We start from the raw sequence: 12,276 nt of genomic DNA on the forward strand, positions 1-12,276 counted from the left end.
TCGGTTTCACAACTCAACTAAACACAAGTTAACACAATTTAATAAGATACTGCCTATAACATACATACAGTACAAGCTCATTTTCCTTTTCCTTTGTGATGTATAAAATATTGTGAATTTCAGTTACACTTTTTAATTTGAAGTGTGTTATTTAACCTCATGAACCCTAACATCCCTACTCTGGGGCGAACACTAGTCAAAAATAGCTCATCTACAATCTGAAACTGGCTTGGGTTTGAGAGAATGTTCTTTCCTAGCAGCATTTGTTTCTCTCTGAGTAACACCTGTAACACTGTGATTAGAGGAGAGCAGTCTCTCAAGCCAGACCACTATTCCATACAATCCTCGAAATGCTACAGTGTCTAAAACTTTGCCCTCTGAACACCACAAACAGAAGCTGTAATCTTTTTTGCAGGATCTCTGCGCTAGTATTAAATTATTAGTTGAATTTGCATTCAAAGGTTGCATAATTTGGTTGGAAATGTTTCTGTTGATCCTTGTCAGACCCACCTCACATAGTATATGCCACCTATGCCACATGGTCACCTCATAGTATATGCCACCTATGCCATATGGTCACCTCATAGTATATGCCACCTTATGCCATATGGTCACCTCATAGTATATGCCACCTATGCCATATGGTCACCTCATAGTATATGCCACATGGTCACCTCATAGTATATGCCACCTATGCCATATGGTCACCTCATAGTATATGCCACATGGTCAGCTGTTGGTTTCCTAAACTCTCTGTCTGCGATCCAAAAATAATTGGTAATGTCAGTTTGTCAGTGAAAGCCTTGTAAAGCTGACGGCTGTGTTGTTACATAAGTACATCTGAGCGTATATTCCAGTTTCCATGGTGATGTATTTGGCTTCCATAGAGAGTTGTGTGTCTGAGAAGGATCATGGCCACAGTTATCTGTGGCCCTGCAGCTACATTCACGAAGAGAGATGAGAGATCAGTGCCTGGCATTTCTTTATTGCCCACTAGCGATAAACATCTTACATTAGACTAATTATGGTGGTTAATATTATGCCACAGTATGACAATGAAGTAGAGTGGTGTGACTGGAATGGTTTCTTCTATACGGGCCGCCAGCTGGGCTGAATTAACCTGCAGAGTACCAGAAAATGTGTTTACATAAACAAAAAGTCTGAGAGGACGGAGGAAGAAGGGTATCTTGGTTATGCTTTGTTATTCTGTAGATTCATAATGGTTAATACATGGTGTCAAGTTGATAATGCTGGATCATGGCAGCAGACCTGCTGGGCTGAAGAGGCATTTAGGAGACAAATCCGTATGGCACAGTCTCTTCTTTTTCAGTCTGCGATTCTTGATTATTAGCTATTGCATTGAGTGAAGCAAAATATTGGAATTACCTCAACCAAGGCAGCCTGGAAGCAGACGTATAGGATCATGTTACACAGTAGCTTAGCTTTTTTCCTGCAGTGCTCTATAGCTGAGAGACTGATGGATTGTGGGTAAGGCAACCGTGGTGGGGATGAAATCAACCTAAGATAGATTTAGTTTAAACCCTTTCACTGTTATTCTCACTCATATTCCACTCCCAAATAATAAGTACCCTTATGATGAATGCACTTTGGCTATGCATTTTAAATGCAGCACAATTACAGCGGGTGAATGTGCCTGGCTTAGTTACTGTAGATATTTAGGTTTACAGTTTTCATTTGCCAGGCAGATGACTTCTGTCGATTTTTACGAAGAAACTGTTGTTGGTTGACGTATATTGTTGTCGTCATGGTTGTTGCCAGGAACCAGCCCCTTGATTTGTTAAGTGTGCTATGTGTGTATAGTTTTCATAAGAAAAACAACTTAAATAAGCCTATACTCTATTCATGATCATTAGTTTGCAAATTGCGACCATGATAAGTGACATTCAGTAACTAAGCAGGTTTGTGTTCTAATCTCCTATAACTGTAAGACAAAAGCACATGTTGAACTTTAAGACTTTTGACTGTTCAGAGGGTCATTTACAGTGAATCAGGATATATAGGCTAGTCATATTTATAAACGCACAGGGATTAGAGCTATCTCTCACTCATGATGACTATAGCCTATTTGGCAGTGGCACTGGACTGGCGTCTTTCTTTATTCTTGTGTCAATAATCACTGATTTGAATCCTAATGACCCCAGTGAGATGGAACAAAAGTGGCTTCCATCCTGAATTCTGTGGAAGAGGAGGCAGTCTGTTTCTGTGTCTCTCAAATATTCATCATTTCTCTTTGAGATTTAAGATGGAAAGGATTATTAGAGGGACCCTGCAGAGGGTGGACTCTGAGGAGAAATATCTGAACTATATCTCTACTTTGGGGACGATCCTGAATTTGTTCAGACGAGGAAGGCGTAAGACTCTATATTCTTTGTCTCTCCATACCATAGCAGTTAGGTTTATCTTAATTTAGGCTTTACGATATTTTTTTATTATATTATTATTTACTATGAGTGAACAGATATGATTAAATTAAAAAGTTTTAAAGAAAGGAAGTTTACACTTTGTTACCACAGTATCTGTACTGGTTGTCTATTCTTAAAATGGTCTTACCCTTATTACCTTATTGTACTCATTTTATGACACCGTTGCGTTGTTGAACTTGTTGCATACATAGTGGTTTGATTTGCCCATTATTAAACATTAATTAAACTCTTGAATTCTCACACACACACACACACACACACACACACACACACACACACACACACACACACACACACACACACACACACACACACACGTGTTTAATATAAACATAATATACACAGTACACACACACACACACACATAATAAACATGTTTTGAATTCTTCATAAAGAAAACATAAAACTTACACTTAAACTTAAAAGGAAAAAAGTCCTTTCCATCATTACAGGTTTTGGAATAGCCCAGCACAGTTGCAACATGAATTGAGAACAACATTAATTGAGAACAGAAATAAATATTTGTACGGTTAGGCATATGTTATTTTGAGGTTACTAATGCGGAGAGAGAGAGATACAAATTTTTGGGGAGGGTTGTTTTTCTGTCCTCTGCTGTGATTCTGGATGCTTTGTGTTTGGTCGGTAGTTGTCATGGTGTCACTGTGTGGGAACTTGGCTGTCTCTCTTCTTATATTGATGTAGAATAATGTAGTTGTACAGTTGTGCTTATCAAAGAGCACATGTACTGTACACATACATAAACCCATGTGTAAGTGGACTGAATTATATTATATAGGATATTGCCCCTTCAAATCGCTTTTGTGTAGGACAGGTATTGTCTGCTCTAGGCCCGCGCACACACGGAGACCATTCATCTTAACCACTTTCAATCAGGTGTCCATATTTTGCGTATGTCATAGGTGAACATTTTCTCAGATTTCCACCCAGTTTTCAATTGAATTATAGCAGATATACTAGCTCACGAGTCACGAGCTCACTTTGCAAATCATTGTGAGCCCCTTTCCCAGTCGGTGAAGAATTTGGCATTTGTTGAGAGATAGGTGATGATGACATACTGTATGATGATGTTTTTGCCATATGCATGGAAATGTTCTGGAAATCCTTTATCTTTACAGGCTAAAGCCTGTCGGTGTCAACCCTTTTTCTCATGTATGATGTGTGATTGGAAAGTGCTTTGGCAATTTTCACTGAAACATTTTGGATATGTATTTCATGTATTGGAAACCATTTATTTTGTTCTCCTTTCAGCTGTTATCTTCATATATTGTTTAATTGGTTTCATGAACGTCATGCCTGTTGAAAAAGGTTCTTCTCATCTTGTAGATTAAAGCTGGACGGCGGGTCTTAGCATCCACTGACAGTGTGTGTTCAGTGTTGTGGTTGTTTGTCCATGAAAGTTGAAGAGTGGTGCAACAGAGTGAGTGAAAATATAAGCAGCACTGAGAAGAGAAGCCAATTGCGCTCACTGCATTCGTTGTTTTGGTCCAGGTTGTAAAAGCAGAGGTATAGTGAGTGATGTCAGAGCACAGGCGTAAACGGCACTTCCGCATACTCCGCATCCGTCACGGTCTATGACTTGGCCACCCGATTGTAAACACAGGCAGAATCCTCTCAAATGTATATATACTGTAGATGGGCTGCCACTAGTAATCTGTAATTATCAACTGTCTTCAATCAGTGTAAGCAACACATTGTGTGTCTATCTATTCCAAGTCACACTGTGGCTAATTAAGGACACGTTTTGTTGACTTGTTGTCTGTGCAGGGAGGTGGCGTTTGCCATGTTGCTGCAAAATGACAACCGCAGATAATTTTCCATTGGGCTTTAGTTTTTTCCCCCACCTTGTCTAGCCGTTGACAGTTGAGTGCTTTGCATGCTCTCTGGCCGAGCTACAGGAAACACTGAGGAAATCAATGCAAAGCACTCTGCTGAGGGACAGCAGCCAGTCACAGGATGAGAGGGCTGGTCTGTCAGGGCAGCCTGCACATGGCAATGCCTTCATTTCCTGTTTTTGCATTAATTTACATTTATATGAAATCTTATCTCCTCGTAACTGGAAGATCAGTGTCCTTTCACTGATTGTGTGTGTGTGTGTGTGTGTGTGTGATCCAACTATAGCAGTCACAAGCTGTATTCTTACTGTACTACAGTCAGACGTAGTGTTGTTGATGCCATGCCCAGAATATGCTACGTTATTAACAAACAATAATATGTTAATAATCCATGCCCAGAGTATGCTGTTATTAACTATACGATGGTTTTTAGCACAGGCGGTAAGTCGGTAACTAACTAAACACGACGTTTAATTGCATATTGCTGTGGTAGGCTACTTCTGACTTGCCAGCAATGTCAGTCCACATAAAATCAAACCCGTTTTGGCGTTTAAGGTAGTGCACCACACTGGACCGGGTAAACCAGGACATGGTCTCACTCTGGTCAGGAACAATTTTACAGTGAAATGATCAGGCCTTGTTCTACAGTTTCTGCTGTTGACACTAGTTACTGAGTGAATATGTGGCACACAATGTACAGAGTAGACAACAATGAAATGTTGTACCGTCGCCCTTTAAGTCAAACAGCAAGGGTTTCTTGTATTCATTTGTTCTTAACTACTTAAATCCTATACGTTGTTGAGTACACACAAAAACAAGCATTATTTTGTTGTCTTTTCTGTTTTCACTTGACATTAAATTTACACACTGAAAATAGCCGATCTACAAGCTTATAACCTGTTGCAAGGCTATGTGTTGTAAACTTGTAACTCGGCTATTTTCTGTGAAAAATTCTCCCCCAAGAATACGGATGCTGGGGTTTTAAATGCCATACCAGACATTTCTTGAAATTACTTTCACGGATGCTTCCTGAATGCTGTAGCCACTCGTGCGTTTATGTGCAGATATAACATTGCGTGTTAATACGAACCGCCCCATACATCTGTGTGCTCTCTCACTCTGTGTAGGAGGCCAACCCACGATGAACGGTGAGTCAGGTGCCGAGGTGGTGACGGCGCCCCCTCCTACCATGGCCCCCCACAAGGAGCGCTACTTCGACCGGGTGGACGAGAGCAGCCCGGAGTACCAGAGGGAGAGGAACATGGCCCCTGACCTGCGGCAGGACTTCAACATGATGGAGCAGAGGAAGAGGGTGTCTATGATACTGCAGAGCCCGGTTAGTGGGAGGGAGAGAGAAACCGCATGCACGCAGCCACACGCACGCACACACACAGCCAATGACAGCATTATTGTGTCTTATCTCCATATTTAAACTTCTTAATTGTACATCTTACTGGGCAAGCTTATGTCGCGATGCGACACGTTGTGAGCTTGCGGATCGGCCATTTTCTCTTCAATTCCTCCCTGCACACATTTCTCTGTGTTCCCACTGGCTCACCTGCCAGTGAGGAGCCCCCACCGGGAGAACATAACGCCTTTGTCATACACTCCCCGCTCCCTAGTACAAGCAGTACCAAATATCACCCTCCTATTGGCCCCATGTATGATGGAGGGAAGCCGTGCAGGCTTCCTTCCATCATACATGGGGCCAATAGGCCTATCTCACAGCCTTTCCCCGCCCCCCTTTTCTGAGCTAGTGGTGTTGACGTGACGTCACTCCACAGACGTTACATGTTAAAATACCTACATTCAGAATCCATAAACATTTACCGTTTAACGTTTACCTTTTTCTGAAGGTAAACTTTATTCTATTTGTGTTAGCTGTCTTACCACCTTGTTTTCTTGTTTAATATTGGTCTTTTACATTTTAACATTTGGAAACGGCCTTAAATGGTGCAGAGAAAGCAGGTAGGGATGTAGCTCTGGTCCATGAGTAAGGCTATGGACTGACGTCACGTCAACACCACTAGCTCAGAAAAGGGGGCGGGGAAAGGGGGTTTTCATATAGATACACGACAAAGCGGCTATCTATTTATAATGTTTTGTTTGTTAAATAGCAATAATAAAAAATGAATGGTTTCGGACATACAATGTTTCCACCAGACAACGATTGGCGTTTGCCGTGTGTAGTGCCGTGAATCCGCTGATGATAAATTCCACTGTGGTGAGCAGTACTTAACGGAAACGTTTTTCACATCACCATGGCAACCGTTTCTGCCATGTGAATGGATTCTTTGAGCCTAAATGGCATCTCCCTTCCCAGTAGCACATGATGCAACAATAGTTCATACTAAGTTTATCACGTGTCTGTCTACAATGAATGCACAGTGTAATAACCTCCTGTGTATGTATGAAAGACACTGATGAGTTCAAGAACCACCATCTTATGATGCTGTGTTTATATAAAGTGTGTGTGTGTGTGTGTGTGTGTGTGTGTGTGTGTGTGTGTGAGTGAGAAAGAGGGAGAGGGAGTAAAGCCTGATTCATACTGTCATACGATAGTGTCGCTTGTTGGCATTGGCAATGTCTGATCTAGGAGCTCACAACACATGTCGGGGACACTGTCGGGCGAGGGAGTATGAATTGGAGTTTGCTTTTTTCAGTGTGTGTGTGTGTGTGTGCCCTCCCGTATCATTGGGTTTGACGAAAAATGTTTGTCGACTACCTTTTCTTTTTTACTGACAAACTAAACGGAAACTAATAACAAATAAAAACTAGACTAAAATGTTAGGAAGGGACTAGTGGGCAAGAGATCCAGTTTTACACTTTGTTGCATGCTGAAAATAGCAGATCTACAAGCTCACAACTTGTTGTGTGCTTGTAGATCATCATTAGTAAATTCGTATATTAGTAAATTCAGACCAAAACCTTATATTTAGTAGACTAAAACTAGACTAACACTAAAACATTCCAGGTGACTAAAATGTGACTAAAACTAAATGAAACCCACTAAAAAAACTACGACTAAAAACTAAAATCAAAATTTGCTGTCAAAATCAACACTGCACTGTGGCCCCTGTGCTCCCAGGCATTCTGTGACGAGCTGGAGACAATGATCCAGGACCAGCTGAAGAAAGGGAAGACGCCCACCAGCCTGCTGGCCCTGCAGCAGATCGCTGACTTCATGACCACCAGCATCCCTTCCATGTACCCCGCTGCACCACAGGGGGGCATGGCCGCCCTCAACATGAGTAAGTACACAGCATCTCTTCCAAGTACCCCGCTCGCAGCACGCAGCTATGTCCGTGGTTCATCATGTCGTGAGTAAGTGAGACATTCTGCCTGAAGAGCACTTTCTACTTTCTACTTTCTACTAAGTACATTTTGATGCCTTTTTCCACCACTGCCAGTGACCACTCTGGCTGTCTGGGAATCACATGGCCACCAGTTCCACCCTCGGCTCACCCACTTTACGTGTCGATTTGTCCCTACTGAGAAAGATTCGTCTTAACCCCTAACAGCCCAGTCGCTGAAGAATTTTGGGGAATTGGTTATTATGACCCGATGACATCTTTCCTGTTGTCTTTCCCATAATATGCATCATAGAAATCCTATTTTAGTTTTACAGGCTAAATGGCCTGTCAACCCTTTCCTCTTTTCCTCATGTTGTAAGTGATTTGAAAGGCATCCTTTCAACATACAGAATATGTTGTTGTTTTAATTAACATTATACGTTTGTAACTATTTCCCTTAGGTTTGGGCATGGTGACTCCAGTGAATGATCTGCGTGGCTCAGACTCCATCTCCTATGATAAGGGCGAGAAGCTGCTGCGATGCAAGCTGGCTGCTTTCTACCGCCTCACAGACTTGTTTGGCTGGTCCCAGCTCATCTACAACCACCTCACAGTAAGACATGTTCTGGTCCCAGCTCATCTACAACCACCTCACAGTAAGACATGTTCTAGTTTGGCTGGTCCCAGCTCATCTACAACCACCTCACAGTAAGACATGTTCTAGTTTGGCTGGTCCCAGCTCATCTACAACCACCTCACAGTAAGACATGTTCTAGTTTGGCTGGTCCCAGCTCATCTACAACCACCTCACAGTAAGACATGTTCTCGCAAGCACACAGTGTACAGTCAACAGGATGAAATTCCTGATATTATCTTTTCATACATATAGTGGTGAAAACCTATTCCTCAGACTGTAGATCAGTGGTTCCCAAACTTTTTAGCCTGTGACCAGAAACGGAAATGAGATTCCCCGGGACCCAAACTCGTGAAAATGGCCTATGTACAAGTTCACAACGCGTCGCTTCGATTTTGTAACCCATTTTTCACCCCTGTGTCAATTATCTAATGTGATCCTGGGCTCTACACACCCTCCGCCAACCTGGGGAGAGCAACGGACTTGAACTCATGCTTCCTTTATGCATGAGTGTCCAAGTTGCTCCTTTACACCTGACAGGGGGGAGTTTCCCTGGTTGGACGTAGTGTGTGGAAGGAACACGTTATTCGAACCAGTTCCTTTCCCCTCCATCAGGCGCCCCGGCTGGCCAGGGGGAGGCTTTCTTTTATTTCTTAATGAAATTACTGAAAAAAAAAATTGAATTTTGTTTTTAATTCATGAAGATCTTTGCTTTTTTGGGGATGTTTTTTTAAATAATAATTAAAAATGTAGGAAACAAAAACTAAGGGGACCCATAACAATGTGTCCACGACCCACAAGTGGGTCCGGACCCACTGTTATGGACAGAGTGGTGTACGTCCTTTTGCCAACGTTCTCCTTCTTTGTCCTGTAGGTGAGGGTGAACTCGGACCAGGAGCGCTTTCTGATTGTTCCTTTTGGGCTCCTATACAGTGAAGTCACTGCCTCTAGTCTGGTGAGTATCTACCTGTTTTCTCTCCTCTTCATTTCAGCTCTTTCTCCTTCTGGTGTCGACATCAACTAATGTAGTGTTTAAAGTCCTTTTTGTAAGCCTGCACGTCAACCCCTCACTTTGTTCGTTTCCGTTAATATTTTAAACTAACTCAATTTGTTATTGTAAATAAAGCAGCGTTAATAGAAACATATCTACATTATAGGAAATCTCATATGCTGATCAATATGAGTGTCTTTAACAGTTTGACTGCGGAAAACGATTTACCAGACTTTTAATCAACCCCCCTTCACTGCCGAGATTGTTGTATTACCTTTAGAGCATACGCTGAATTATTTGGGCTTTTAATCCGCGAAAATCGAGCGAAAAAAGCTTCCCCCGTTTGTTATGAACGGCCGGACCACCCGCCATCTTGGTACACCCGGAAGACGCAGCACAGGACCCTCCTCCATGAGGCGTTGAACCCCATTCGTTTGCATTGGCCTCAATTTCCCAGAAGCCCTAGCAGCCCACAGCATGTGACGATTTCCGGTTTCTTCGTCAAAACAGATGCACCTATTCTCTTTCTCCGCGGCGAAGAAGGATTTTCTATTTATTTTTTACATTGCGGCGGATTAAACACATGAAACAAAAGTCGCGTATGTCCGATATGGCAGCGACATTAACCTGGAGTAATCCATTCAAAGCACGGAAACTGTTAATAGCCTAAATCATCTTTAGTATTCTTTTAAAACCTTTTTCTTTTCTTTTTTTAAATTCAACATACCGGGTACCCTACTACAATATGTTACTTTTACTTTTAATGCATCGTTGAATCTGTGTTATTTCACAGTCTGTTGTTTTCTGTCTTCAGATGTACAACATAGATTGTATTGTTAGTTTTTTTACACACACGTGCACACGCGCACGCAGCCACGCACACTATAAATAATCTCCTATCAGAACAATGGGATTCAGAGTTTCCCTTTTAAAATATACCTGTTGTGAGATAACACGGAAATTGCAGGCTAACCTAAATGGACATGATCTGACTTAAATAGGCCAGCTATATGGTTACAAAACTTGTTTTAACTACTTAACATATAATGTTCTAACCCACTGTGGTTGTCCCTCCTCCAGGTGAAGATCGACCTTCAAAGTGAGATCGTGGATCGGGGAAGCACCAACCTGGGAGTCAACCAGGCTGGCTTCACCCTCCATTCTGCCATCTATGCTGCCCGGCCTGACATCAAGTGCATTGTACATATACACACACCGGCCGGTGCCGCGGTAAGGAACAGCTTATAACGGAGTATATCGTTGCTCTTGGATAGATTCCTTGTGTTACTTTTCCCTTTAATCTTGTGTTCCATTTAGTCCAGTTTAGTTATTATTTACTCTAAGGCTGTCAAAATTAACGCATTAACGGCGTTAATTAATTGCGTTAAAATATTTAACACAATTAACGCATGTACAGTGTTCCCCCTAACGTGCGCCCGTACGCGCGGCTCAGGAACGTTCCAGCGCATAACAAATCTGTCACTGTGTAGCACACAGTCCCTATGACACAGTCATGATTGAACAACACCAGAGATAGCTTGTGTATTGTAGTTGGGTTGCCAAGTGGTTTGATTCTGTAACTCTGTTGTGTTACTTTGTCTGCCTAGCAAAGCTTAAGCCCCATTAGGCTACACAGTCACACACACACACACACACACACACACACACACCCCCCGTCACCTACTCCAGTCTTCCTCCTCGTGGTGTCATGGAGGAGTCCTCCGCACGCATGCACACATGGTCACACGCATAGTGTGTAGCTATCAGCGCGCTGCAAGAATCACTCACATGTTTTATAGTACCGTCGGGTCCGTCGCAACTTGTGGACAGTTTGAAAATGCGGGTCCTACGTGCATTAAGCCATTAACGTTGGTCCAGCTGGTTTCGTTTTGTCCAACGCGATTACGTAAATCAGCATGGCTGTGCCTGCAGTAGGCTATTACCAAAACAAACATGGTACTTTTGTGTCGCACATGGAAAGCAACTGAAAACGTCCATGGCTATAAGACTGTTCCCCTGAGATAATGCACAACTCCAGGTACGAACTAAAACACTGACACGCTAGGCCTACAAATGCTCACATCATAGGCTATATGATAGATAGATAGATAGATTCTTTATTTTTGTGTCATGCACCAAAGGCGCCCAGCCCACATGGACTTACAGGACACACCATATCATTGCTTCAATATTGCATTGTGTACAAGAAACATTTTTACACAAACAAAACATTCTGCCTTATTTCCCACGATTTGCATAAAAAGTCTGCTAAAGCAAAAATACCTTTCCTAAAACAGAATTCCAGTTATTCATAGTCCTCTAACCAGAAAAGGTTAGCACAGATGGTTGTCATTTTACAAAATAATACATGTCTTAAATCTTCATATAAAGGGCAGTAAAACAAAAAATGAATTTCAATTTCTTTCAAATCACACACTAGACACACTCTGTCCTCCTCAGGAGTACCAATAAATCTACCCATTTCTAAAGCTAATGGTAAGGTCCCAGAATGCAGCTGTGCACAAAAAGATCTCTGACCTTTGGATATATTTTGTGTAACATAAGGTTCTATACTAATGCATTAGAAAACAAAAAACATTAAAAAACAAAAACATTAAAAAACAATTTTTTTCTGTCATTTATATTTCCATTTCCACAACAATAAACAGGAAAACATGGCATATTTTCGAACCATAGTTCGAATGGTGATTAATCATGATTAATTAATTTTGAAGCTGTGATTAATCTGATTAAAAATGTTAATCATTTGACAGCCCTAATTTACTCACAAGCTCCAAGTAATGCATTTCACTGATTCAATATTCATAAAAATCATAGACGTAACCATGTTCACTTCAAAACAGCAACAAATAGCAGACCTACAAGCTCACAACACATAATCATATTGCACCACGGGGTGAGCTTGCCGATTGGCTATTTTAGCTGTCGTGCATTCATTTACCTCTCAACGGTTGAAAGAAAATGTACAATGGATATGCAAGGTTTCTGCCCAACAGCAACGATATAATGAAAAACAACAACCAAACATATTAGTCACATT

At 41.7% G+C, this 12,276-nt stretch overlaps 1 protein-coding gene across 17 annotated transcripts in view; it reads left to right on the forward strand.

The window, feature by feature from the left end:
* The window catches only part of add1 (adducin 1 (alpha)), a 39,846-nt gene that overhangs the window by 5,646 nt on the left and 21,924 nt on the right, over window positions 1-12,276 (forward strand). For all 17 annotated transcript variants that reach the window (XM_083794418.1, XM_083794427.1, XM_083794420.1 and 14 more), the window contains exons 2-6: window positions 5,425-5,633; window positions 7,386-7,548; window positions 8,052-8,203; window positions 9,099-9,179; window positions 10,296-10,445. In XM_083794418.1, the coding sequence (XP_083650544.1) occupies window positions 5,439-5,633; window positions 7,386-7,548; window positions 8,052-8,203; window positions 9,099-9,179; window positions 10,296-10,445 (741 nt within the window). In that variant the 5' untranslated portion in view covers window positions 5,425-5,438. The remainder of the gene's footprint in view (window positions 1-5,424; window positions 5,634-7,385; window positions 7,549-8,051; window positions 8,204-9,098; window positions 9,180-10,295; window positions 10,446-12,276) is intronic.

The sequence above is a fragment of the Protomyctophum parallelum genome (genome assembly GCF_964188405.1).
Source record: "Protomyctophum parallelum genome assembly, chromosome: 21".
In the NCBI taxonomy this organism is placed as follows: Eukaryota; Metazoa; Chordata; class Actinopteri; order Myctophiformes; family Myctophidae; genus Protomyctophum; species Protomyctophum parallelum.